The sequence below is a fragment of the Vigna angularis genome, chromosome 4, assembly GCF_016808095.1.
Source record: "Vigna angularis cultivar LongXiaoDou No.4 chromosome 4, ASM1680809v1, whole genome shotgun sequence".
Classification (NCBI taxonomy): Eukaryota; Viridiplantae; Streptophyta; class Magnoliopsida; order Fabales; family Fabaceae; genus Vigna; species Vigna angularis.
Genome location: NC_068973.1, coordinates 20,009,208 through 20,036,961, shown reverse-complemented (window position 1 = coordinate 20,036,961; position 27,754 = coordinate 20,009,208). Strand labels below are relative to the sequence as shown.

At 34.1% G+C, this 27,754-nt stretch overlaps 1 protein-coding gene across 3 annotated transcripts; it reads left to right on the top strand.

Moving 5' to 3' along the window:
• Window positions 1–387: 387 nt before the first annotated feature.
• Window positions 388–6,091, top strand: LOC108330041 (uncharacterized). Of its 3 annotated transcripts, XM_017564487.2 has the most exons (10): window positions 388–464; window positions 1,113–1,264; window positions 1,447–1,619; window positions 2,807–3,225; window positions 3,401–3,727; window positions 3,929–4,371; window positions 4,483–4,642; window positions 4,722–4,883; window positions 4,964–5,052; window positions 5,662–6,091. In XM_017564487.2, the coding sequence occupies exons 2-10, from the start codon at window positions 1,152–1,154 to the stop codon at window positions 5,810–5,812; spliced, it is 2,037 nt and encodes a 678-aa protein (XP_017419976.2). In that variant the 5' UTR covers window positions 388–464; window positions 1,113–1,151; the 3' UTR covers window positions 5,813–6,091. The 3 variants fall into 3 exon arrangements, with proteins under 3 accessions (XP_017419976.2, XP_052733034.1, XP_017419977.2); XM_052877074.1 differs by lacking the exons at window positions 388–464; window positions 1,113–1,264 and having other exon boundaries at window positions 1,481–1,987; window positions 2,067–3,225; XM_017564488.2 differs by lacking the exons at window positions 388–464; window positions 1,113–1,264 and having other exon boundaries at window positions 1,481–2,373.
• Window positions 6,092–27,754: the final 21,663 nt, after the last annotated feature.

Genomic DNA, 27,754 nt, shown 5'->3' with positions numbered 1-27,754 from the left:
GTAAAACATTTATATTCTTAACAAAAGATATTCAATCAGAACACAAACAAATATTTGTTACATTTATAAAATATATAAGACTAACAAAATTTCATAATTTTTCTATCAATTTTAGCTAATAATAGAAAATATTTAATATAGAATGTTAAGTAATATATCGTCATAATTTTCCTAAATACATTTAAAAGTATAATTTACAGTAACACTTATTAAATAAGGAATGATTTTATAATATTAATATATTATTACAGTTAATAATCAAACTATATTTTATACTTAAAATAATGTTCTTAACATTTTCCAAATAAATACTATTTTGTTCGAGGGGAGAGGAAGGAACACGAGAAGACGCTATATAAGAGACTCGCTCACAAACTTCGAATATTCGGAAACAGAAGACTGAAGGAAGAGTGAGTGAAGACACTTCTTCTCGTACTCTCTCTTCTATGCTTCCGACCTTCTCTGTAAGATCCTTTTTTTCTTACTCTCTTTCTCTCACTTCCCAATTCTCTCTCATTCTCTGTCTCTCTCCCTCCAACTCTCTTTCTCTTCTTCCCATTTTCTCTCTAACTCAGTATCTTTTGCTGATTCGTTTATGGCGGGAACTCACGTTTTTCGCCGTTTTCCTCCATTCCTGTCGTTTCCTTTTCCCTTTCTCGTTAACGCTAATGTCACGCTGTCAGTTCCTCCGATATTCCTTTCTTTCTATTTTTCTCGACACTCCCATGGCTGCATCGCCTATGTGTTTCATTACCAAACTTCATTTGTTCCGAAATCGCCAAAATACCACATTCTAGGGTTTCCCTTTTTCCACCCCCAATGCCCCATTCGGACCCTGCAAAATGCTGGCCGTTTTGATTTTCAATGTATCACCATTTTTAGTCGAAGTTAAATATTAAACTAATAGTAACAAACATTATTATTTTAATTGCTGTTATTCAATCATTTTGTTTTAACCAAGAAAAGACTAAAAGTCGAAACTTTTCCTTGCATTTTTTTCCTAGGACATGCAACCTCAACCTGAGTACTGTTTCAAGTGGTTTCTGTATTGCGGTTTCTTATATGGCTGAAAGAGTATTGTTGTGTTGTGTTGTGCTGAATTCTGGATGCAGGGTTTCTCTGATTGACAGGACCTGCGGCTTTATATCCCAATGCCACTTTTGAGGAGAAAGCCTTTTGCCCTTGCTGAACCACCGAATGATTTGGAGCCATGCGAGAGTCTTTTTCGAATTCGATTTACTAAAGAAGTATTTCGAGATTATAAGTATCTTTTTGTCGTTCATTTATTTCTATAACGTTTCACCTGTCTTACTTAATTACTTGGAATACACCAAAAGCATAGCGTGATTTTTGAGTTGGAAGAGGTTGAAAAGTGTATCGATTTTTGCACTTTTTTTGCATTTTTGATCATTTGTTTAATGGTTGGTATTCCTTGACACGAACAAGTGATTATTTGAACCGCTTAAATCAATACCGCAAGAGGGTTTGGACGTGCAAAGTAACGGGAAAAACTGGCTTGACTTATGAACAGGCTTTGGTGTCAGAGAAGCTTGCTACTGCGAAAGTTCAACAGATTCCGGAAGAATTAATGGTACCGGCACTTAGGATTATTCAGTACAGTAAGTTCTACTTTTGGTCCAAAATGAAAAGAAAAAGTTTATGTTGAACGAAATTGAACTATGTTTCCTTTTTCTTTGTGGCTTATTATTGGTTATGCTCATTTATTTTGCATGGGTAATTTGAAAATTTTCGTTTTTTCTGCATTTGTTGAAATTAAAATATATGGTTTAAAGAGCTGTCTTTTAATTTGCTTTGTTTACAAGGGTTTGTTATTGTTAAAAGTTTATAATATACAGTATTATAAGCACCTTTGGAGGAAATTAAGATGATTGTGAAGAAGCACATGTAATGGGATGTGCATATTGAATCCCGCAGTAGGGACGGTGACTTTAAGATGGGACGTTACTTTTGAATGATCGAACAAAAGGTATTCCTTTGTTGTCTTGGAGTTGTTTTTAAGGGCCTACCAAATGGTTTTAGATTACTGGTTCCGTTTTTCATTACAGGAATTTGTCCATCAAGTTAGCAGTTCAATGCAAGTATTGCTTTTTACTATTTATTCTATAAATTGTCCTAAGCCTCATGTCTATCTCCTATGTTGGTTAGCTTGAAGATGAGTAAGTTTTGGCTAATTAGCTGGTATAAGAGATTAAATTATTGCTGGTTAAAGCAAGCCATGCCAAATATGATTTAGGTTGCCTGTATATATCTCGTGGGAGCCTCTTCAATTTGTTTCGGTAGACAGAAGTTTATGGGAGGAGAACCTGCCTCATTCCAAGGTCTGGACACAAGACTCAGGGAGATCTTGAAATGGTAACGAAGAGTTATAGATGATCCACTAATGAAGGATTAGCTAAGTATATATGTCTGCATCCTAACATCTTGTGACTTTGAGGCAATTAAGAACTGTGGTTGTGATGGTTTTTCCCTTCAGATTGCTTAAATTGTGAATCATCAATTTCTGCACGACTCTGACTTTTGATCAAACAATGCTATATACATCAAATGAAGGAGTTTGCTAAATTCATCTTATGTATTATTACAAGTGTTTATCACAATTTCTCTTAGAAAAATTCGTAGGTTTTGGAACTTTAAAAACTATGCTTGTTTAAGAATTGGTATGAAAAATTTTAGGATATATATATCAGATGTGGTTTCAAGTTATAGTATGCTTTTAACCTTTACCTGATATAGACGCTTCACAATTTTAACTTCTGTACTTTTAAGTGGTCTTGTGCTATTGCAGGCATGCTCCCTTTGAAGGACCTTGTTGATTCTATTGCTGATAAGTTGAAGGAGCAGTTGGTTGAGGGCTCTCAATTGTATGGAAAAAAGAATGAAAGAGTGTGTCCTTGCAAAATATTGAGAGTGATGCAGAAAGATGCTGAAACTGTCAGCTATGTGGTGGCTTGGCTAGATGAAAGCAATAATGTTATTGAAAGAGCAGAAGTCAGTTCTCAAGATTTGGTGCAGAAGAAGCCACCTTTTAGTAGAAATATTTTGAAGTCTTTTGTCCGTGAATGTACATATCGAAATGCTCCTTGGGTTTTACATGATAAACTTGCAAAAAATCATGGAATCTCAACTGACATTCCAGAGGAGTTAAGAGGAAAGGTTTCCTTTAACAATGGACTCGTGGTCTTCACCAAAAAAAGAAAGCATGAGGTAGGTACACACAAGGAGGTGGTAGTTTCAGCTTCTATTTTGTTACCTACAAAATTAAAAAGAAAAGAGTACAAGATCGTCCAAATGTCAAATTTTATAGATTTATAGCTTACAGACTTCTGATTGGCTTGTTAAATAAATTTATGATTTGTTGTTTCAAATCTATCATGTTCAGGAAGAGTCTATCAAATATCCAATTGATGATCTATTAGTGAAGCCTAGTCCAGATGATCCAGTTTTCAGTAGTCGTCCTTCTCCATCAAGAGACTTTAATGTTCCAATTCATTGTGTAGGGGATCTCTTAACGGTTTGGGACTTTTTAATGTCTTTTGGTAAACTGTTACAATTATCACCGTACTCTCTCAAAGATTTTGAAAACGCAATCTGTCACAAGGATAGCAATGTTGTTCTCCTGGTGGAATCTCTTGCAGTACTCTTTCGTGTGCTCATCAAAGGTGATGATGAATACTATGCAGCTGTTCAAGATAAATTACCGAAGAAGGTTCGTGTCTGTCATATATATTCTTTTTGTTAGTGCTGTAATGGATAAAGACAGTTGCTCTGATAGGTATTGCAGATTTATTAAAAAACAACCTTAAGAACTGTATATCTTTATTGCAACAACACACTAGGCTTATCATCCTTGGCTTATCCCGTTACTGATTTTCATATGTAAATGTCTCATGCAATATCTTTTTTTCAGATTACAATGATTAGTTGGAAAGACTATTTATGCAAGTTTTTAGAAATGATCAAAATTCCCAAGCTGCAGCAGTATGAAGCAACAATTAAACGGGGACGTTATAGTTATGTAGATGTCAATGCTAAATTAGAAATCTTTTGCGAATTAGTCAATCGAGCCCTTGATACAGCTATTGTCAGGGAAAAATTGCATGAGTTTATTGAACAAAGGCGGGTACTGGGAGCTGCTAAAAGGGAAGAAGCAATTGAAGCTTCTGCAAAGAGAAGAAAAGTAAAGGAGCAGTTGAAAGCTGATTCTGGAAGCACCTGTGGTGAGAATGGGCATGATCTTGATCAGGATGCAACTGTCTCAGCTGATAATAGTCACAGAATACAGAATGGTAGTATTAGAAAGAATAGAAACAGTGAGACAGAATCATCTACGCAAAAATATGCATTCGATAGGTTGGACTTGTGTGCCGTATCTTAATGTCTTCATGGAAATCTAGAAAAAACATTTTTCTCTATTTCTGGGTTATTGTTGTGTTTAACCTTTTTTCTAAAATATATTAACAGTGGTATCAAGCATTCAAACCTTGCTTCAAAAATGTCAGCTGAAAAGTTTGATTCTGAGCTTAATCGATCTGCACTATGCGGAAAAGTATACAATAGAAAGGAATCACAGAAACAACCAATAGGTGATAAGGATCAATCAGAGAAAAGCTACGAACAAAGGGTGCAAATTGTTTCCCTTATTCAACTGTTTTATGTTACTTTTGTTTAAGTTCATATTTTAATGAAGTTATTTATTACAGAGACAATATTTTGATCGGGAGATAGAGAAATGGTGTGTTCGTACAAGTTTCCTAGGTATGGACAGATATTATAATAGGTATTGGTGGTTTTACCGTGATGGAAGGATATTTGTTGAAAGTCCTGAATCCAATGAGTGGGGATACTACAGTAGCAAAGGAGAGGTACTTGGTACATATGCTATACATGCATTTTATACAAAGAAATCTTTTCTAATTTCAGTTGCATGCTTGAATTTGAATAGCTTGATGGATTGACGAGTTCACTGAATTGCAAAGGCGAGAGGGAGAGGGCACTGCTAAAACAACTGAAAAAATATTATGGTAGAATATGGTGAGTTTGATTTGCTTCGGTTGATTTTCATTGAAATGCCCATTTGGCCCTCACCCCTCCTTGATTTCGTTTCGCACAATGCTTAAGTCATTTCATGATGTTTCTCCACGAAAAGCCTTTTACATAAGGATTTTGTGGTCCTTGCCCAATATTAACATTTGGTTAAAGATGGTGTTTATTGAATAAAATAAATAGAAGGAATAATTCAGATTATTAAAGTTCTATTATGTAAAAAGATCTTCAAGTTTTGCTAATATAATGGAATGATTGGCTGACTGTAGCAGATTTTAACATGAATACAGTTAAAATAAAATTATAATCTTTCTTTGAATATGTAACATAAAGTGAACTATAGATAGATATACTTGATTTGGAAACTGAGAAATGGGGAGTAAATGGGTATTATCTTCAATGAATCATTTTATTGCATAATATCTTTTATTGGTATTTTGACAGTATTTTGAAATAGTTAATATTATTTTAAAAAATTTGGAAGAAAATGAAGATTAATGTGTCTATGTTCACACTTCTAATAATGAAGGATTTATATTTTATCAACATTTCTCCCTTGACTTGTGAGGTTCTTTCCTTTTCATTGCATGTTTACAGCTCGGAATTGCAGAAAAATTCAAAGGATTTGTTGCATAAGACTACCCTGGATGATTCTGTGGTCAGAAGGTCTACACGTGTTCGCGCACCACCTAGGAAAAATCCTGCCAAGGCTTTCCTTAGATATGTAAACAAGTGGAAAGAAGAGTAAGTAAATCAAGGTGGTTTGACATTTGGTGAAGCTCTTCAAACTTATGAAGTTTGAAACTTTTGAGGGACTTGGATTTTTATACATTAGGTGGATACGTTTTTGGGGAGGTTTAGTGAATCCGTAGTTCATAGGTACAAGGTTCGTAGTCTTTGGGAATAGGGATCGTTTTTCAATCCATTTTTGGAAGATGGACAAGCATTCATTGATGCTTGTTTTTGAAATTTTGCACATAACGTTGCATGATAGTAAAATCTAGTATGAAAGTGTCGTTTTACTCTAGTTTATTTATGTGCCAAGTTTTTCCGTTTTGGTTCTAGAATTGCTTATATCTTAATGTTGGAGTGAACATAGAGATAACTTAATCTTAGGTACCATTTTGTGATTGTTTGAAAGAATGTGGGATGGTTTTAGAATTGCTTATACATTGTCTACAAATAGCTATTGATTTTTTGTTTTGAAATTTAGTTATTTGTTATCAGGCGTATCGAATATGTCAATATACACGTTAAGTTCAATTCTTGTATGATATCTTTTAGTTGTTTCGTCTTCCTCTTTTGTCATAAATGAGCGAAAGAAATTCATCGTAGTGAGTTCTATTTTGTTGAATTCCACATTAATTGCAGTCATTATTAAAATGTGAATTAGAAAGTGTAATAATCTGTTGAAGATAAATGTTGAAAATTGACTGTTGAAACCAAGTTCTGTTTAGTAAGTTCAGGTTTACATGAGGGAAGGAAAAAAAAGTTGATAAAAGAAATGTGAGTTAATTGATTTGGTTATGGTTTGGACCTACAATGCCTCCATGTTTTGAGATCATGGAATGTTTATTATTAAAGGTGTGTCTTCAAAAAATTATTTTTATCAATCCAATTACTGTTTGATTGAAGATGTTGTCTTGCATTTCCTCCGAACGACCTGAATGTCTTTTAACACTGTAATTATAACACTTTATTATATATAGAGTATTGTGGTCGTGTTGTTTCTAGATATCCAAATATTGGAATTATCAGAAATATTTAAAGAATCTTCTTTTTGTTGGATTGACCCATTTTATGATGAAATTAATTTATCTCTAATGATGTATTCATATTAAATTTCTCCTTGGTTAAAAGGACGAACCTATAGTTTTAAATTCTATATGCAACTTTTAAGCTTCAAAGGTTGCCTTCATATCCTGGAACTTCCAAAATTGACCCTTTTCTTCAACAAAACAAGACCTAAAAATTGACTAGTTCAAAGTAAATTGCTCAAACACTTGTAACGTGACTTTCTTCACAATAAAGGGATGGTGTGTGTATGGAAAAGAAATGAGAAATTAAGATTTGAATTTATTTATCTATTTATTTATTTATTGTGGTGGGTTGGAAAGGGGTGACAGGTGGAAAGAGCAGAATCTCAGAGCAACGAAGCATCATGTTTAGTGGTCGACTTTTGTCCCCATCACAACTTTTTCTCAACCCATTTTCATACTCATTTGTAATCAAAGGATCAACTAATACGTAGTGTTATGTGTTTGAATTTTATAATGAAAAAAGTAGTTTAGAATAAGGACTCTACACTAAAATTAATAGACCAATTTCCCAATAAGAATACACTTTCAATAAAATTACATATATAATAAAAGAGTTGTTTAAATTTCCCTAAAAGAAAATAAGACGAAACAATTTCATAAAAGGTAATTGCTGTAATTAGTTATGTACTTTGAAAAGGTTAGTATATTATTTAACTGCATGGATAACCCTTCCATCAAAATACAATATTTGTTGGCTGAATAAATAATAAAAATTTCGTTAAGAGAAAGAAAACGATAGAGAAAAAATATATTAAGTGGATGCAAATCAATATAGTTATATTAACCTGTACAAACTTTATTAGTATTTTTATATAAAAATACATATTACATAAGAGTTAAATATATTGAATATTTTTAATTTTAAATTATTCAACGTTTATTTGTTCAATAGACAAAAATATAGCAAAAAAACAGTTAAAAACATTTATTAATAAAACAATTAAATAAAATATTCCAAATTGATAACCACAAAACACAGCATTAGAAAATATATAAAATATTAATACAGTTATTCATCGTTATAACTATAATAATATAATATGTATACCCTAAGGTAGGTTATAAGCTACAAAAGTTTATTATAAAAAAAAGACTTTTATATGTAACAACTAAGAAAGGTTATAAGCTACTCAATCGCTTCCTCTCCATCCATCAAAGACATATCTTCCCCTATTTTAATATCTGCTCAGATTGTAAAGTAATCATATCAAAAACACAATATACCAGTTTATCATCTAACCATGTATAACGTATCACAAATCACTTACTCACACAAACAATTAACATTAGACTCAATTATCTAGATACACCTTTGACATAATACTTTATTATAAGTGTGCATTTGTAGTAGTATTTGATGGAAGAGAGCCCATTAGTGGACCTATCACAAGAGGTATGATAAAAATAATGCAAGAAGAACTTGAAGAACCAACCTCCAAAGACTCTAAGGTATTATATCTTTAGCTGGATCGGAAGCTAGAAGTCCAAGGAGAAGCCAACTTCAAGACCAAGTAGCATGAAGCCTAGACATGGAAACCCCTACTTGCGTATTGGCTGGCGCCCAACGACAGAGGGATTGCGCTCAGGGGACGCGAGAAAACAACTATGTTTTCCAACATGTGTTTTTGCTTCTATCATAGAGTAGAATGTGTAAAATGTGTGTGTACGTGGCACCTAATCCGTGAGTTGCAACTGATCATCAGCTAGCTAAGCACACTATGTCCAAGGTGTTGAGTACTCTATATATTCAACACCTTCTCCATTGTATTTTTCTTACCTTTGATGATATAGTTGAGAAAACTCTAGACCCTCTTCTTCTTAAAGGTAACAGTTAGGAGAGTGATTCACAACCTTTTGTAGCCACCTTCCCTAGTGGAACCATACTAGGATCTGTCTTGCACCACCAAACCATCATCCATATCACTACATTGAGAATTCCACTCTGTTTCAGTCCATAAACCTTCATCTAGTTCCAACCACCGCTGCTAATCTTCATTTAAATACCTCTGATAATCTTTTCCTAGACTCGTGGAAGCAAGCAAACTCATCTTGAAGGGAGTCCATCAGTATTTATGCTCTGCAGAGTCATAAATCCAGGGGTTATAACCATATTACTCACAAGGTTGGTCTCTTTCATGCTTAGGACCAAAATTCTAAGGCTATGACCTCATGCAATTCTCTCCCCCACCTATTTCTCTCGACATGAGTTGAATGGTTGGTAGTATCAGGATACCTCCTTTCAGAACTCCCATATGTCAAAGCATACACCAAACAAAAAACCAATCTTTCTTGGATTCATTCCAATAATTCTAAGATAAAGATCATAAACTAACCATCATATTAACATTCACAAAATCCAACATTAAAAAAAAATATAAACTGGAAGAGAACATGTGAAAAGTAATGTTAAACTCAGTTAATCTCGCTTAGCAAGTAGTGCTCAAAAGCACTCTTGCCTAACCAATTGTCAAGTCAGTGAGCTTCCTGACTTTGGTCGCGCCAACTAATCACCAAGTCAACAACTCTCTGACATTGAGCTAGCCCAACGAATATATTATTGCCCAACGACTTCAAATCACTAAGTTATCTAACTTTGGTCTCGCCTAACGAGTGTACTCTCGCTTAGTGACTACCCAATCAGTAGCTCTCTAACTTTGACTTCGACCGAGTATATACTTGCTCAGCGAGTCTACATAATTCAATAGAAAAAATTATTTTGATTAACGCCATACAAGCCCTACAATTTATTCCAAAAACAACACATATGTTTAAGCATATCAGCCATCAGATCATACACAACTAAATCATTCAATTCATTGCAAATGTCATATCAACCAAATAGTATACTAAATTTAAACATATCAAGCTCTAGTGAGAAATCACAACCTTACTCAACTCTATAGTAATATTTGATAAGACAATTCAATCACACAAACCAAGTATCATACATGCATACAATCAACAATTATAAGTTATCTATCAGTTAAAATCAATGTAAACATACTACAAAAACAAGCTTTGACGTTCGTTATTTTTTTACCTTTAACGTTCGTTATTTTCGACCTTTGATGTTTGTTATTTTCGACCTTTGACGTCTACCCAAACTCTGACATCATAACGGGAGACGTCAATTTGATGTCGAAAGAAAAAAGAGACGTTGATTGACGTCAGAAATTAGGAATATTCGACGTCCACCATCATTGAGCAAAATACCCATATCATTGAGTGCAATTTAATGGGTTAGTCAAAAAAGGAAAAATCGACATCAGAATTTATCTTGACCAACGTCAGTTGACGTCTGTTAATGCATTAATAGACATCCATCCTGGTTTTTTAATAAATTATTCATTTTTATATTTTTACCAACCCTAAAAAGCAAAAAAGTAACAGTTTAACATTTCTATATCCAGAACTCAGTTTCAACTTTGTATGAACTATTCAAAACTATAAACTAAAGTTTTCTCAAGTAAAACTAAAAATTAGCTATCAAAACTTAAAGTATTAAATCTAAACTAATGTATGTCCTAACTTCATCGCTCCAAAAGATATGCTCCCAATCTTGTCGTATCTTCTTCATTGTGGCCTCTGTTATTGGTGATGGATTGTTGAAGTGCTACAAAAACAAAACAACTTTATTATGTTTTCATTCTAATGTTTAAAGTTGAATGTGATTTGTAATATGTGAAAGATATATTATTACCTTAATCCAATCATCTTTAATTCCTACTTGAATGATGGTGTTGATCCAAGACATGACATAATAGTCGTATGTCCACAAATCTGACTGTTTGTCACACTAAACATGACAAAGAGAATAGTCCACAACGACGGTTTCCACGTACCTATAACAATAAAGATATAAAGATATATATATATATATATATATATATATATATATATATATATATATATATGGTTTAATCATTCACTAAGTCCCTATTTTCGCATGGAATCTCAATTTCGTCCCTTTCTTTCTGAAAATATCAATTGGGTCCCAATTTTATGAAAATTGCAACAAATTGATCCTTTCCGTTAAATAGTGTCAAACGGCGTTACGGTGTGTTTGACGTGGCACGCTGTTGTGGACGTGTTATCTGACGTGGTTGATTCAAGCATGAGCAGTGGGGCACGTGGAAATTGAATATTTTATAAGTAAAAAGAAAAGAATTGTTTTAAACGAAATTGGGGATTGAGGTTTCGTGCAGATCGAATTAGGGATTCTTCTCAGTACTTCTAGGGTTCGGTTCGTCCAAAGTTGATTTCATTTCAGAAAATTGGGGTATCAATTTGGGTATTTAGGGTTGAATCGAGGTTGACCTTCAGAGAGTGTGCAGTTGTCGTCCTCATCGGAGTTGTGGGACCTTCTTCAGTTGCAATCTGGAGTGGCCAGGTCAGTAAAAGTTTGGTTTTGTTAGAAACCTTTATTTTGCGATGTTTGGTGGTGGTCCCTGTCTATGTATTGTGTTTTATTTTTGATTGCAATGTTGTGGTCCCCTTGGTCGGATTGTGTTCCATTTTTTATTGCAATGTTGTGGTCCCCCCATGCCCCCCATGTTTAAAGTGATAATTTTCTGTGTGTGTGAGTGTGTTTTGGTTACGGTTTTAATATATGTTTTGTCGTGAATTGATTATATTATAGGTGTACAAATACTTATATATAGTGTTTTGCATCATGGACGAAGATATTGAGGTTGTCTTTCACCATGGAGGGAAATTAGTTAACGATGGGAAGCTTAAGTATGAAGGGGGGGAGACATCTAGGTTTATGTTTGACCCAGATGTTTGGAGTTATTTCGTGATTGTTAGTGTAGTGAAGTCTTTGGGATACGATGGGCTTAAAGATATGTGGTACTCTGTAGGAGGGGCTTCAATTTTGGATGATAAGTTAGAGCGTGTGTGTGATGACACTGGTGCCATGCATATGGTTAATTTAGCTAGGCTGAATGGTGAGGTCCATGTGTTTTTTATACACCCTGTTTCTGAACCCGAAGTCATACATATGCTGGAATATGTTGGTAATGATGAAGGAGAAGTTGAAGAGAGGGGTGAAGAAGTGGAAGTTGAGGCTGTAATGGAGGAAGAGGTTGATGGACTTCAACAAGTTGAGGAAGTTGGTGGTGATGGTGAAGAAGTGGAAGTTGAGGCTGTTATGGAGGAAGAGGTTGTTGGAGTTGAACAAGTTGGTTGTGTGTTGGAAGAGATGGGTGAACAAGTTGAAGTTGAGGCTGTTATGGAGGAAGAGGTTGTTGGAGTTGAACAAGTTCAGGAAGTTGGTGGGGATGGTGAAGAAGTGGAAGTTGAGGCTGTTATGGAGGAAGATGTTGATGGTGATGGTGAACATGAAGGTGTAGAACAGAATGAAGTTGAAGACGATGTGGAAATTCGAAGTTGGAATTCCTCTTTTGAGAATGGTAGTGGTGATGGAAATAATGAGTGGTTGGAGGGGCTTGTTGATATCAATGTTGGTTGTGATATAGATGATGATATGCATGCAGACTTCGAGGGAAATGTGGAAGTGGAAGTCCAAAGTATGTCAAATGACTCTAGTGGACCATTAATTAGTGGAGCAGAAAGTGGAGCAGAAAGTGGAGCAGAAAGTATGTCAAATGTTGGTTGTGATAGAGGTTTATCAGATGATGAGTGGGAATCTGAACAATTAATTAGTGGAGTAGAAAGTGACTCTAGTGGACCATGTTCTAGTGTAGAGGGTTATGGGAGTTTTCCAACATTTGTGTTGCCAAAAAGTATGGTTGACTTTAAGTGGGAAGTTGGGATATATTTTGTTGAAAAGCAAGACATTTTGGAGGCTATAAAAGACATTTTGGAGGCTATAAAAGATTATGTGTTGGATAATGGAAGAAATATACACTTTGTTAAGAATGATAATCAAAGAATCAGGTTGAAGTGTGTGGGTGCAAAAGGTAAATGCCCTTGGAAGTTATATTTTGGTTATATGAAGGCAGTGAAAACATGGCAGTTGAGAACAATGGTGGACAACCATACCTGTAGCAGGGAGTTCAACCTTAAATTAATTGATGCCAAGTGGTTGAGCAAAAAGATACACAAAACTATTAGAGATAATCCTACAGTTAAGGGTGTGGATATAAGGGAAAAAATTCAAAGGAAATGGAACATTGATATTTCTAGGTGTATGGCCTATAGGGCCAAAAACATAGCAACAGAGCAAATTGATGGCTCTTTCAAAGAACAGTATAAAAGGTTATATGATTATGCCCATGAGTTGGTGGCCAAAAATCCTGGGTCAACAGTGAAACTAAAGGTTGAGGATGTGGGGGGTAAAGTCATTTTCAAGAGATTCTATGTATGTTTAAAGGCTTGCAAAGACAGTTTTATGTCATGCAGGCCAATTATTGGTTTAGATGGAGCATTTTTGAAAGGTAAGTACGGTGGTGAGTTGTTAACAGCTGTGGGCCGAGATGGGAATGAGCAGATGTTGCCAATTGCATACTGTGTTGTTGAAGTTGAGAACAAGGAGTCATGGAAGTGGTTCCTGGAACTGTTGGTAGATGACCTTGGAGGGGCTGAAATTTGTTCCACATTTACCTTTATATCAGACCAGCAGAAGGTAATATTAATTTGTACATTTTAATTTGAGGTTGTTAAGTAGTTGTTGCCTGTATTCATTACTTGTATATTGTTTGCAGGGTCTACTTCATGCAATAGATGAATTGCTTCCTAGAGTTGATCAAAGGTTTTGTGTGAGGCATATGTATGTCAACTTCAGGAAGAAATACCCTGGTAAAAACCTGAAGCGTTTAATGTGGAAGGCAGCTACAGCCACACATCCACAAACATGGGAGATGGAAATGAGAAACATAAGAGCAGTAAACGAAGATGCTTATAAGCATTTGATTGCCATCCCTCCAAGGTTAGTCTTCAAAAGTATAACATAATTCCTTATTCATATAATGTTAATAATAATTCTATTATTTGTTGTAGGTATTGGTCAAGATCAAGGTTCACTGAAAGAGCTAAATCTGACACCTTAGTAAACAACATGAGTGAGGGCTTCTACAGTGTCCTCGTTTCTGCCAGGAGTAAACCCATCATTACGATGTTGGAGACGATACGGCTTTACCTCATGCAAAGATGGGCAAAGAACAGGTCAAGCCTATCATCATTTACTGGATCCATCTGTCCCAAGATTCTATCCAGATTTAGAAAGGAATGTCATTTAACTCAAAATTAGGTTCCTAGGTAAATTTCAGTAATCACTTCTATGTTATATATTAATTTACTACTGTGCCTAATAATTATTGTTGTCTTCTTGTACACAGTTGGTCAGGCAACAAGCTATTCGAAGTTCGTCACATGTCTAACAATGGAGATAAGTTTGTAGTCAACCTAGATGAGTCCTCATGCATATGCAGAACTTGGATGATGACTGGAATCCCCTGTTGTCATTCATTGGCTGCAATGAAGTTCCTCAACATTGATGGAGAACAATTTATTGAGTCTTGCTACATGAAGTCCAAATATGAGGAGACATATTCAACAATCATATATCCCTTAAATGGAGCCAACATGTGGAACATTACTCCATATCCTGATGTGTCTCCACCACACAAAAGAGTAATGCCTGGACGACCAAAGAGAAAACGAAGGCTAGAGCAATGGGAAATGAGGAAGGATGAATCAAGAATGACCAAATCTGGCTTGCAAAAGAGATGTGGCATATGTAGAGAACATGGCCATAACAGAACTCGTTGCCCATCAGCAACCCAACCAGGAACTGTGCCCAGTACATCAGCAACCCAAGCAACTCCATCCACTCAACAATCTGAAATATTCTGTACATCAGCACATAAGCCCAGTACATCAGCACATCACTCTGGGAATCAACCGTAGTAGACAGTAGGAATTAAATTTTGTAATATTTTTTGTCTACAAAACAATATGTAGAAAATATTTCTGGTACTGCAGTTGATAACTGATGGAACTTCATGTTGATAACTGTTGTAATATTCTGGTCTGTATGACAGCACTTTTATGTACTACTTCAGCTTAATTAAATTTCAGCAGATATGCTTCATTAGGTTCCATTTATCTGTTGTGTGCATTGATGTTATGTTGATATTAAAGAACTATTTTGCTCACAAACACTACCACACAGACCGAACGCTTTAAGATTCAACCCAAATTAAAACCGAACGGACGCTCGCTAACTGACAAAACATGCAAAATCAACATCACATATAAGGAACGAACGCCTAAAAGTTACTCGAGTCTGCCGAACGTTACAATCACTAGTATAACAAAACGCCAAAACCGAACGCTCACAAACCTCTTGTACACAAACCGAACGCTTTAAGATTCAACCCAAATTAAAACCGAACGGACGCTCGCTAACTGACAAAACATGCAAAATCAACATCACATATAAGGAACGAACGCCTAAAAGTTACTCGAGTCTGCCGAACGTTACAATCACTAGTATAACAAAACGCCAAAACCGAACGCTCACAAACCTCTTGTACACAGACCGAACGCTTTAAGATTCAACCCAAATTAAAACCGAACGGACGCTCGCTAATTGACAAAACATGCAAAATCAACATCACATATAAGGAACGAACGCCTAAAAGTTACTCGAGTCTGCCGAACGTTACAATCACTAGTATAACAAAACGCCAAAACCGAACGCTCACAAACACTACCACACAGACCGAACGCTTTAAGATTCAACCCAAATTAAAACCGAACGCTAGATACGGATGCTCGCTAACTGAGAAAACATGCAAAATCAACATGAAGTACATTCCATCATAAGAACGAGCGTCACATATATGACCAAAAATTAGAAACAATACAAACTTTTATAGTCAAAATAACTTTGGTTCATTGCATTCTAAGTACATTCCATCATAAGTACAATGAAATCATGGTGATGGTGAACGAAAAAACACTATTGTAAGTACAATAATGTTCACCACAATAAGAACACAGACAATCCCTAACAGTACATTAAGCCTATTTCCCAATTTCTTCACAGAGCAGTCCAAATCACTTATAATCTTCCATCCACCTTCCATTGCTTCTCTGTTAAGCAAACACTCAGACTTGCCTTCACACTTTGCACTGGTTTCCGTTTCAATAACCCCATGATCTGCACACCATGTGAAATAATTGCAACCACCATCTTCACCACCATTCTGTACAACAAAACACCAATCAGGGCACCCTCGAACTGAAAATAAGAACAACGAAAAACCCAACAAAAAACCTTACCTTGAACTTAAGGCAGCCCCAAAATTGCTTGCCTCTGTTCTTGACTGTTCTTGCAGTTCTGATAACACATTTCATCCCACAATAGCACAACGGACTACCATTGTTGTTCTTAACTCCTCTGTTCTTAACTCCGCTGCATGACGAAGACGAGCAGGGATGCATCTTCAACCGCAACTTCGATTAAACCGTAGAAGTACTCAGAAGAATTCGATCTGCACGAAACCTCAATCCCTAATTCGATCTGCACGAACCGAACCCTAGAAGTACTGAGAAGAATCCCTAATTCGATCTGCACGAAACCTCAATCCCCAATTTCGTTTAAAACAATTCTTTTCTTTTTACTTATAAAATATTCAATTTCCACGTGCCCCACTGCTCCTGCTTGAATCAACCACGTCAGATAACACGTCCACAACAGCGTGCCACGTCAAACACACCGTAACGCCGTTTGACACTATTTAACGGAAAGGATCCATTTGTTGCAATTTTCATAAAATTGGGACCCAATTGATATTTTCAGAAAGAAAGGGACGAAATTGAGATTCCATGCGAAAATAGGGACTTAGTGAATGATTAAACCTATATATATATATATATATATATATATATATATATATATATATATCAAAAAGTAACAATTTGAATATTTAAATAGGAAAGAATATGAAAAATCTTACATGCACCATAGTTCTAGGATTGAAAGATTTAACATCTTTTCTCCACCAATGACCTTCAATGCATCATTTAGAGTAATATAAAATAAACATGACATTGGAGTCTAAATACTCTTAAGTCTCACTCTAGCTCTACATGTCCTTTATTCAACTTATATAATCTTTTCATCAGCTTTACTAAATGGTTATCCTCAGCTTTTTCCGTATCATGATCTTCATGGATCACAAGTTCACGCATGGGTTGTTTCTTAGGATGTGAGAACTGAAATAAACATTTTAAAAGTTATGAATAATTTATTTCTAACTTTGAATAAAAATATTAAGAATAAAAATATAATATTTGTGGTGGGCTAAAATATGACATGATCAAAGCTTTAGGCCAAGATATAAATATGCGTAAGGCCTTCCTCACAAATTGGAGTTTAGAAGTTGGCACAAGCACTTGAGTGTGGGGATCTCAAACTTTATTAATCGTCACACGTGCGTAGTGAGGCAATAGAGGAGAACCATGAATAGTCTGTCATCCTGCAAGCTGTCATTATACGAACACTAAGTGTGGGGATCTCCATCAACCAATAACTTATACTGAGTAGTCAATATGATTTATAGCATAGCATGAGCTTTTGGTGCCCACACGACATCCTGTTAGATCTTTAATGGAGAGATCGTCATTCTGTTGGGTCATGGATTGAATTATTTCTTCAAGTTCTCGTTGTATTTCTTATCTTTGTTGGATGCGTTTCATGAAGCGTTGCTCCATAATAGTCATGGGCTAGTTTAGTCTTTCCTCTATTTAGAGCTTCAACTTCCACAACACCTCTTGAATCAAGGATTTTATACTTCTTTGTGTATACCTAAAGTAGTATTTCAATCCAATAACACCTCGAATACCAAGCACACAACCTGGGTGCTCTAACTTTCCAATGGTTGTTGTGAGAATATTCTCCCTATCTTGTGATGACATACCTACTAGCCATGGTCAAGAACTTTCAAGAAGAGTTGAAGTCATCTATGGATGATGGGCCTAAACTTTTTCTTGGTCCATCATGGAGCTTGTAGAGTAGGAATAATTTTGGGCTAACTAGTTTAGATTTATTTGGGCTTTGTATTATGCGCTAAGTAGTGCATGATTTATTTTGGGCCTTGTATTTTGGACCAAGTACTGTAGGGTTTTTGCACCAGTTAGGTCAACAAAGATCTCCTTCTATTGGACAAAATTTTTACCTTAATCTCCAATTTAGGTCAAGCTAGTGTTTTTAGGGTTTTTCTTCTACATTTTGAAGACACTCTTAGCCTATATATAGAGGTGTCTTCTGATCTTGTATTCACCTTTGAATTTAAGCAAAGTTTTGTTGTCATTTTTGTGCCATAATACTCATCTTAGGTGACCAAAGACTATAACATCTCATGTGGTCTCCTCTAGCCACCTTCCTCTAGAGTTGACCTAATCTCTCTAAGAGCACCATCAAACACCACCCATCACCATTAAATCATCAAGGTCGTGAGTCACCTTCTTCATATCCCGCCAAATTCCGCTGCACCATTTGAACCTTTTCACTATCACCATAACTTCTCTTTTAGCTTTAGTCTAACCTAGCTAAGGAGGTTGTTATCATTTGGTATCAAGAGCTTTGGTTCTATAAGAGTTGTGTTTCTTGGTCCTTACCTATCCTTTTATTTCTGTGTTGTTGATGTTATTTCCTTATTTTTGTTTTCATGGTTCTAGTTTCTTATTTTCCTTTGGAACCATTTGGCCTTTTTGCTTAGCTTTCTTGTGAGTTTATGTGCTTTTTAATTCTTTTTTGGTCCAATTTTATTTTTCTTTGATCATATAATATATTTTGAGTCATTTTGATTTTCTTCTTAGTTTTTACCTTTTGGAAAATCATAAAATTATATGTTCAAGTTGGTTTTCAAAACTACATTATGTACATACATTTTAGTATTTTTACTTTATATTTTTGAGTTCATATTTTTCATTAAATCATTAGCAAGTTCTTGAAAAATATTTTCTCTTATGTCTTGTTGAGTTTCATGCTATATTTTTTATTCTAGTAGGTTTCTTTCTATTTTTGTGTTTCTTGTTTTTTTAGTCTTCACATCAAAATATAGACTCTGTTTTTGGTGTGTGTTGGCCTTGTCTTTCGCAAAGAATGAAAAAATAAGTGCTAAAAGATTTATAGAAAAGACTACAAAAAAGTACCAAAAGAGCCTAGAAAAAAGTGTTGAAAATTATGTGCATTTAACCACTACCGCTAGCTTGTTTAGTAGATTTTGCTAGCTTCATTTTTGCTCTTTGCCTTTTGCATTTTACTGCGCTTTTTGGCAGCTCAGTCTTGGCCAATGATATTAAAAGAGTGGCCTTAGTGATTGACTCATAGCTTGCTAAAGATAAGAAGCACCACTTTTTACTTTAGTTATTTTTGGTTTTGTGCATCTATTATAGTGCCTTTGTTTAGGTCATCTCTTTGTGTGATTAACCTTCTTTTCTTACCATTTTATTTCTTGCTTGACTTCTTTCATTTTTCATCTTTGTCATATACAAATCCCTTTTGTAAGCCTGATTTGTTTTAAGATCTTTTCTTGCTTTTGGTGTTATCTTTGTGGTGTAGGTTCTCTTTTTGTGGTGAGCCAACATCTTGAGGTATCATCCCAGGTGGTGGAGACCTAGTAGGAGCTTGATATCTTGCATGGAGACAAGAAGAAAAGAGAGAAAACACTTGGAAGGAAGGCTTATATTTTTGTGTGTATTTTCTTTGAGTTGTAATTGCTTTCTTTTTCCTTGTGTATTCATGACCCTTTTAGGTTGTCTTGGATGAGTCTTTGGTGCTAAATCCCATCTCCTAACAAGAACCTTTAAACCCTATTAAATTTCGATTTTAGTTGGTAAGTTTGGAGGATCCAAAGTTCCTTCTAACTTTACCATTAGGCTGTATAGTTTAGTTTAATTGCTTTTCTTATTTCTTAGCAGTTTAATGTGTGTCTACTTCTACTTTAAATTTAATTCCGTTTGAAAAACTTGGTATCAGACAACTTGAGATAAACTTTTGCTAGGAAAGACTTGGTTATTAAGAAATTCATTGTGATTCACCTCCCTATCCTATAAGTGAACTCAAGTCTCTTTTGTCTCCTTAAGTCTCTTAAGGAAATTATTTTGAATTACTTAATAATTGTTTGTGCATAGCATTTTGAAAACCTTAAGAATTTATAAAGCACATTCTTACCAAATTGGTAGTGATTCTAATGAAGAGGCCCAACCAACTTTAAAACATTTGGCCAAAGAACAAAAATCACTAAAATTTTAAAAAAGCAAGAAACCCTTTTGAAATAAAAATAAGGTTTTGAAAGAGAACAATATCTTGCTACTTTAGAAGAAGAGCTTAGAGTTCTTGATAAAAAAAACAAGAAAAAGCCCAAGAAGAAATAAGGAAAAGTAGAAGTAGGGGTCATTCAAAAATGAGTTAAAAAAATCTAACATTACTCACACACTATGAGGAGGATAGTAGGCTTGTCAATCATTATTATAAACCTCTTCCACACAAAGTGCTAAGAAGAGAGCGTGAAAGAGAGAGCAAACCAAGAGAAGTTAGGGTAGACCTCCCCCATTTCCATGGGAAAGAAAATGTTGAGGCATGCTTAAATTGGGAGATGAAAGTTGAATAAGTCTTTGAGTGCCACCAAGTAAGTGAAGAGAGGAAGGTCTCCTTAGCGACCTTAAGCTTATAAGGAAATGCAATGTATTGGTGGACTTCCATAGTAAGAGAGAGAAACCTATATAATTTCCCCAATTCACCAATTGGAATGATTTGAAAAGTGCCATGAGAAGAAGACACATTCCTTCATACTACCATAGGGAGCTAATGGACAAACTCCAAAGGCTCCAATAAAGAGATACGTGTGTAGAGGAATACGGGCAAAAGATGAAGCTCTACATCATAACGGCAAAAATTAGAGAGGAGGAAGATACTAGCATCTTTAGCTTTCTTAGTGGTCTTAATTTTAATATTAGAGATAGAGTGAAATTATTACCCTACCAAGACTTAAATGACTTGGTAAAAATTTGCATAAAGGTAAAGCAACAACTCTTGAGAAAAGGATTAAAAGTTCTCCACTCTATATCTAGTGTTAAGAAAGACTACAAGAGGGAGGGTAAGGAAGTGGTAGAAGAAGAACCCTATAGGAATCTAGGGAAAGAGAAGAGAGAAGAGAAAGAAAAAGAAAGACTAAGAGTGGGAACATCGTCTCACACTCACACTAGTGAATTTAAATGTTTCAAGTTACTTGGTAGAGGTCAAATTTCATCACAATGCCCCACGAAAAGGATCATGATCTCAAGGGGTAATAATGTATATATTAGCCAAGATGAGGATAGTGTAAGGAGAGAGGCACAATCAAGAAAGATAGTGTGTTATGTGACATGGTACCTATGGATGCCTGCCATATTTTGTTGGGAAGGCCTTGGTTATTGACAAAGAATACATATATAATGGGATCAAATTAATATTACTAAACTATAGCAACTTCAATATTGTTAAGATAGTAGCCAACAAAATAGAACAGGTAACCCTAAATCGTCTCGTAACGAACAAAAATTGATTCTTAATAAATTAGTTCTTATAAAAATTATACAAAAGGGTTAGTAAAATAATAAATAAGATAAAGATAAAGAAAATATTAAAAAAGAAAGTATAAAAGATAGATAAAAAGAAATTTATAAAGAGATTTAAAAAGATAAAAAAATGATAAAGAAAATAGTTGATTTCACTACTTTTTCAAAATAGGATTCATCATTGGTTATCTAAAGATTATTGTTCAATTAGTTATTGTTCAATTAATTATTGTCTTTGATTTTCAAATTAATTAATGTAAATTCTCAATTAATTTGGTGGCGTTCTCACTCTTAACCAAAGTACATTCTCAATTAAAAGCAAGAATTTTGTAGATTATTCATAGTAAATTTAACCAAAGCTCAATTAAATATTATTATGCCTAATCATGTCTATTCTTTTACCTCTTATATCAAGTAAAAAGCTAATTAAGTAAAGTACATTCTTGATTAATTATTGTTAAAGCTTTTACCACTAATCAAATTACATTCTCAATTATTGGCAAAAACTTATTCTTGTTAAAGTTTTTACCGCACTAATCAAATTACAAGAATATATTTTTGTTCTTTAACAAGAATGTAATTTGATTAGTGCGGTAAAAACTTTAACAATAATAGGTTTTTGTCAATAATTGAGAATGTAATTTGATTAGTTGTAAAAACTTTAACAAGAATTAATGAAGAATGTACTTTAGTTAATTAGCTTTTTACTTGATATAAGAGGTAAAAGAATAAACATGATTAGGCATAAGAATATTTAATTGAGAATGTACTTTGGTTAAATTTACTATGATTAATCTACAAAGTTCTTGCCTTTAATTGAGAATGTACTTTGGTTAAGAGTGAGAATGCCAACAAATTAATTAAGAATTTACATTGATTAATTTGAAAATCAAAGACAATAATTAATTGAACAATAATCTTTAGATAACTGATAACAGTTGAATTTACCGTTATCTGTGATATAATTTTTATACTAAATCAACCATTTTTGACTTTGAAGCTTGCTTAAACTCTTGTTTTAGTTGAATTTTGTGAATAAGTGAATAGAGATTATACTTAATGATTTTTATCACTAATTCCCTCAATTTTTTTAGGTTATTGGTATGTTATGGAAGAGGAGCAAAAGTATCAAGGAGTTGGAACCCAGGAGGGACAACAAAAGCACCGGGAAAGAAGGTTGAAGAAGGTGCGTAGGGCGCCTGGTTGCCTCTTTTGGGGCCCTCAGCGTGGGAAGTCTCGAAAGGGTGCCTGCTTGCCCCCATTTGGGGCACTAAGCGCCACTCATCTCGTAAGCACGCCTGGGCGCCCTATCCTGGGGCGTCGAGCGCCAGCCAGCTACACCGCAGGACGCTTGGTTGCCCTCAGCCAGGGCACTGAGGGCCAGTCTCTCCGCAATTGCGCATGGTTGCCCCTAGTTATGGCGCTGAGCGCCAACAATGTTGGTCCATGATTCAATTTTGATCTATTTAAGGACTTGTACACCCTAGGGTTCATATCTTTTGACGACTGAAGTTCAGAAACACGCTTTTCGACCCTTTGGAGGCAGATTTGGCATGCGAGAGCTATCCTCTTCTCTTTCTAGGGTTTTTATCTCATTCTTCCATCATTGTACACCAAGTTTCTCCATGACAATTGAGAACTAAACTCATTTGTTGTTAGGGAAGATGTAACCTCTAAACTTTCATGTATTTGAATATGTTTTGAAATATTTTATGCTTCTTTCATTAATTGTTAGTGATTTTCTCCTTTACTCATTGTTATGTTTTGATCACTCATAGCATGATGTATGGCTTTCTTTGTTATTGGGAAATACCTAGGAACCAGGATCTAGAGAATTTCACCCAAAGGGACTATTGCCTAGACATGGGGATAAAATGTTTGGTTGTCTTAAGCTTGTTTTTGTAATGCAGAATTGATTATTAGGGATGCAAGATATTGTGGTCTAATAATTAAGGATAAGCTTTTTACGCCGAGACATCGGGTTCTAAGTAATTTAGAGAGTGACATTAACAATTAAATGAAGAAGATGAATTCTTTTATGCATGAAAGTAAGGATGGTGGAATCTAAACCCCAACAACATTATCATCTCATATTATCAATATCATCCATTCATTCTTGTGTTTAACCTCAATTGATCAAATTTTACTCTTATTGCATTTTAATTTTAATCATTGGAATCGTTCTTTAGTCTTAATTGGTTAAGGTATTACACGATTGCTTAGGAACACGAGTCTCTTGGGAAACGATACTTGGTCTTACCATTTTATATTACTTGATACAATTTGGTACACTTGCCAATGAGTTAACAATAACCAATGATGAATCCTATTTTGAAAAAGTAGTGAAATCAACCTATTTTCTTTATCATTGTTTTTATCTTTTTAAATCTCTTTATAAATTTCTTTCTATCTTTTGTTACTTCGTTTTTTAATATTCTCTTTATCTTTATCTTATTTATTATTTTACTAACACTTTTGTATAATTTTTATAAAAACTAATTTATTAAGAATCAATTCTGTGTTTGTTGGGAGACGACTTAAGGTTATCCTTTCTGTTTTGTTGGCTACTATCTTAACAATATTGAAGTTGTTATATTTTAGTAGTATTAATTTGATCGCGTAAACGATAGTGTTATCACCACACCAATGAAATAACCGTCATTCATAATTAAAGAAAATTTGTACTTCATCCTTTCGCACCTTCTCAAGTGGAAAAGGATCAAGAACAAATGAGAAAGAAAATAGAAAAAGAAAACGATAATAAATAAAATAAAGACACTTCCAATAATCAATGTTATAAGTGTCAAAGAAAACTACTTAAGTCTAAAGAGTGCCTCAACAAGGAAGTCATTATGTTAAAGGCCAAAGGCTTGTGTGAAACAAAAGAGGTCTTCTTACCATCGTCCTCAAGAATCATGGAAAGACAAAACCAAATAAACCTTGTGTTGGAATGAGAATTCATTCTAAAAGAACATACATTCAACACAAGACAAACTAGAGCTTCAAAGAAAATGCTTCCAAAAACCAAGACCTTGATCATTCATTTGATCAAAGGTGTATAATCCTTGGGAGTTCTATTCTTCATATACTTATTCTACTAACATTTGTACTATCTTGTGTTATAAGTAGAAGGGTATTTGACCCTGGGGGAAGAAAAGACAAACATCTCCAAAAAGGAGGGGATGTTTCCATAAGCCAACTTGAACATTTGAGTGTAAATCCTTTTCAAGAGGGAGGAGATGATGACATACCCCTCAGCCATAGCTAAGCACTTTCAAGAAGAGTTAAAATCATCTATGGAAGATTGACCTAGACACTCTCTCTCTTGGGTCATCTTAGGCCATCATGGAGCTTCTAGAGTAGGAATAATTTTGGCCTTGTATTTTGGGCCAAGTAGTCTAAGATATTTTTGGGCTTTGTATTATGAACCAAATAACGTAAGATTTATTTTGGGTCTCATATTTTAGGTCAAGTAGTGTAGGGTGTTTGAACAACTTGGGTTAACAAGGTTAAGGCTCAATGTTGACCCAAAGTGGACGTCCATAGTAAGTGTTGACCAAGTGGTTAAAGTTTTTAATCTAGCTTGGTGGATAAGAGTGTAGGATGTCCCACTTATGTGAGTATGACTATGTGTCATGCTTTTATTGGACAGGATTTCCCATAAGTTAGTGGTCACATCTCACTCTAGGAATGAAGAAGATTTTCCATAAGTAGTGGCCACATGTCCTCTTCTTATTATAGAGAATTTTTGCCTTGGTCTCCAAGTTAGGTCAAGCTAGTGTTTTTAGGGTTTTCTTAGAAGCTTGCACCATTGATCTTTATACTAGTTAAGACAAAAGATTCTACGTCCAATTGTTAATCTCTCTAAAATAAATATAACTAATAACTAAAATAAAACAACATCTTACAATAATAAAGTAGAGTAAAGGTTTATAATACACATCTCTTGACAAACAAAAGATGAACAACATTTCCTTTTGACCTAAAAAAAGATGAACTAGCTTGACTTTGCTCAGTAGATATGCTTCATCACTTAGACACATTAAGACAAATACTTCCTTCTACAAGCACCAAGTTCACAAGCTCATTTAAACACATAGAGATTTCTAACAATGCTCTTTATTCTCTAACAATTTTTTAAGCAACTACAAAGACCTCATAAACGAAGTATTTATACGCATGGTTCAAAAATATGTCAGAAGATCAAAGGTCTTCTCCTAACTACCGCAAATAATCAATTATCCCAAGTGATAATCGATTATCTGCAAACCTTGACAAATCATGTTTTTCGAGGATAACCAATTATCCCTGAAGATAATCGATTATCTGCGAATAAAAAATGTTTCTAATTTTTCCTTGGATAATCGATTATCCCAAGTGATAACCGATTATTTTGGTGAGTTTTCTGAAATAATGCATTTCTAGATCCCTATGTGTATCTAGCTATTCTAATAACTTAACTATTACAAATGGTGTACTATAAAAGCTTTATTTTACATCAATCTAAAGAGTAGTGGTTGTTTCTAGTTTTTTATTACTTTATCATCAAAATCCTTTAAGGTTTACAACCTTAAACCCTAAGCCATGTGATTGTAAGTTCTTGGTTATTTTTATTGTTTAGTTAATCCCTCTTTATAGAAATTAACAACTGGATTTATGGTCTTTTGATCCGAACCAATATAAAATACTTTTATTGTAATTTCTTTTTTTTCTTACACTCTTTATCTTTATTATTGTTAATTATAAAAAACTGATTTTATTTATAAATTAGTTTAGAAAAAGGGATAGATTTTATTAAGCAAATCAATTCACCCTCTCTTGTTTTTTGTCTACTGATTAAATGTTCTATTGTACGTCTTCTAACAAAAATGACATCAATCCATCAAAACTAAGGAAATATCCAGGCAACATAAACACTTTTGCAATAGGTAAGTGACATAAAACTAACATTTGTTCTTCCTCGCACTCGTCAACAAAGATGTTTGTTTAAGTAGAAGAGAAAGTGAGAAGAAACGGTGTACGTGGTTTCCATTTTACAAAATTTTAACAGGCTATATGACGTTGGAAAACGTAGAATCCAACATCTTATGAGTCTAGGTTATCAGACATTTATGTGAGTAAATTTTCCACCTACACACCAAACGTTTTAATGAATTCACCAAATTTACAAGACATATAACGTCAAAAATTTGGATGTACAATGTTAAATGACGTTAGAAAATGAGATTTTTGACATCTAGTTCGTATTTTGACAACCCAAGGATAATTTTTGTTTAGGTTGAAATGATTGCATGCAACTATATAACGTTGAAAAACTAGATTTCCAATGTCAATTGACATTGAAAAATGAAACTTTCGACGTCAAATGAGCATTTGACATCGAAAAAAATGAAAGTTTTTGACATTGAACGGGAGACGTGGAAGACTTATTTCGCGCTGGTGTAATTAGCTTTCCTTACTGATAGATAGTCCGAACACTTGAGAAAACCTACAAATAGCTCCAAACAGACAAGAAACCTTATTTTCTCCCATAAACAAACACAATCACAATCAGGACACGACATTATGTTTACTAAACAGAGACTAACAGAAAAAATTCAAACAATACAGGTGAACCAAAAAGTGCTACATGCAAAGAAAGGAGGAATAGAAAACCAACTTTATTGAAGAAATTGATCAAACAAAAATAGATAATTCGTTACGAGAATCACCCTAACAATTATTAGAAAGTGGTTTTAAGTCTAACTCAACCCCACAAAATCGACTTATATGGTGAGGTTTGCACCATACTTATATATTATAATTTGACCTTATCTCTAGTCGATATGAGACTTCCAACAACAATCTTCAATCTTCAAATAAATGAACAAATGTTGAGAGTACCTAAAGAGAAGAAAGAAAGTTCGATATTTTTTTAAAATTATGTATTTTAAAATAGTAAAACTTATTCATAAAAAAATTATTTATATTTAAACTTTAAATATTAAAATAATCGAATCTTATTATTCTAAATACATTCTTTAAACAAAATCTTTTAGACTTTTACATTATTATATTACAAAGAAAAGAAAATGGTTCAAATACCCCAAATTAATATGAGACATCAAAAGTAATCTCAATTTAGATTTTTTAAGTAATGTTTCAATTTGATCGGAAAAAAAATATTAGATATTAAATGATGTGAAATACAAATTTTATATTACAAACTTTAAGTTGGATATAAATTAATTTATTAAAATAATATAAATATTTATTATAGTGATATTTGTTCAAAGTTAGAGTCATTAATATTAAATTCTTGTTAATTTTACGTTCGAAATATTTATTTTTAAAAAAAT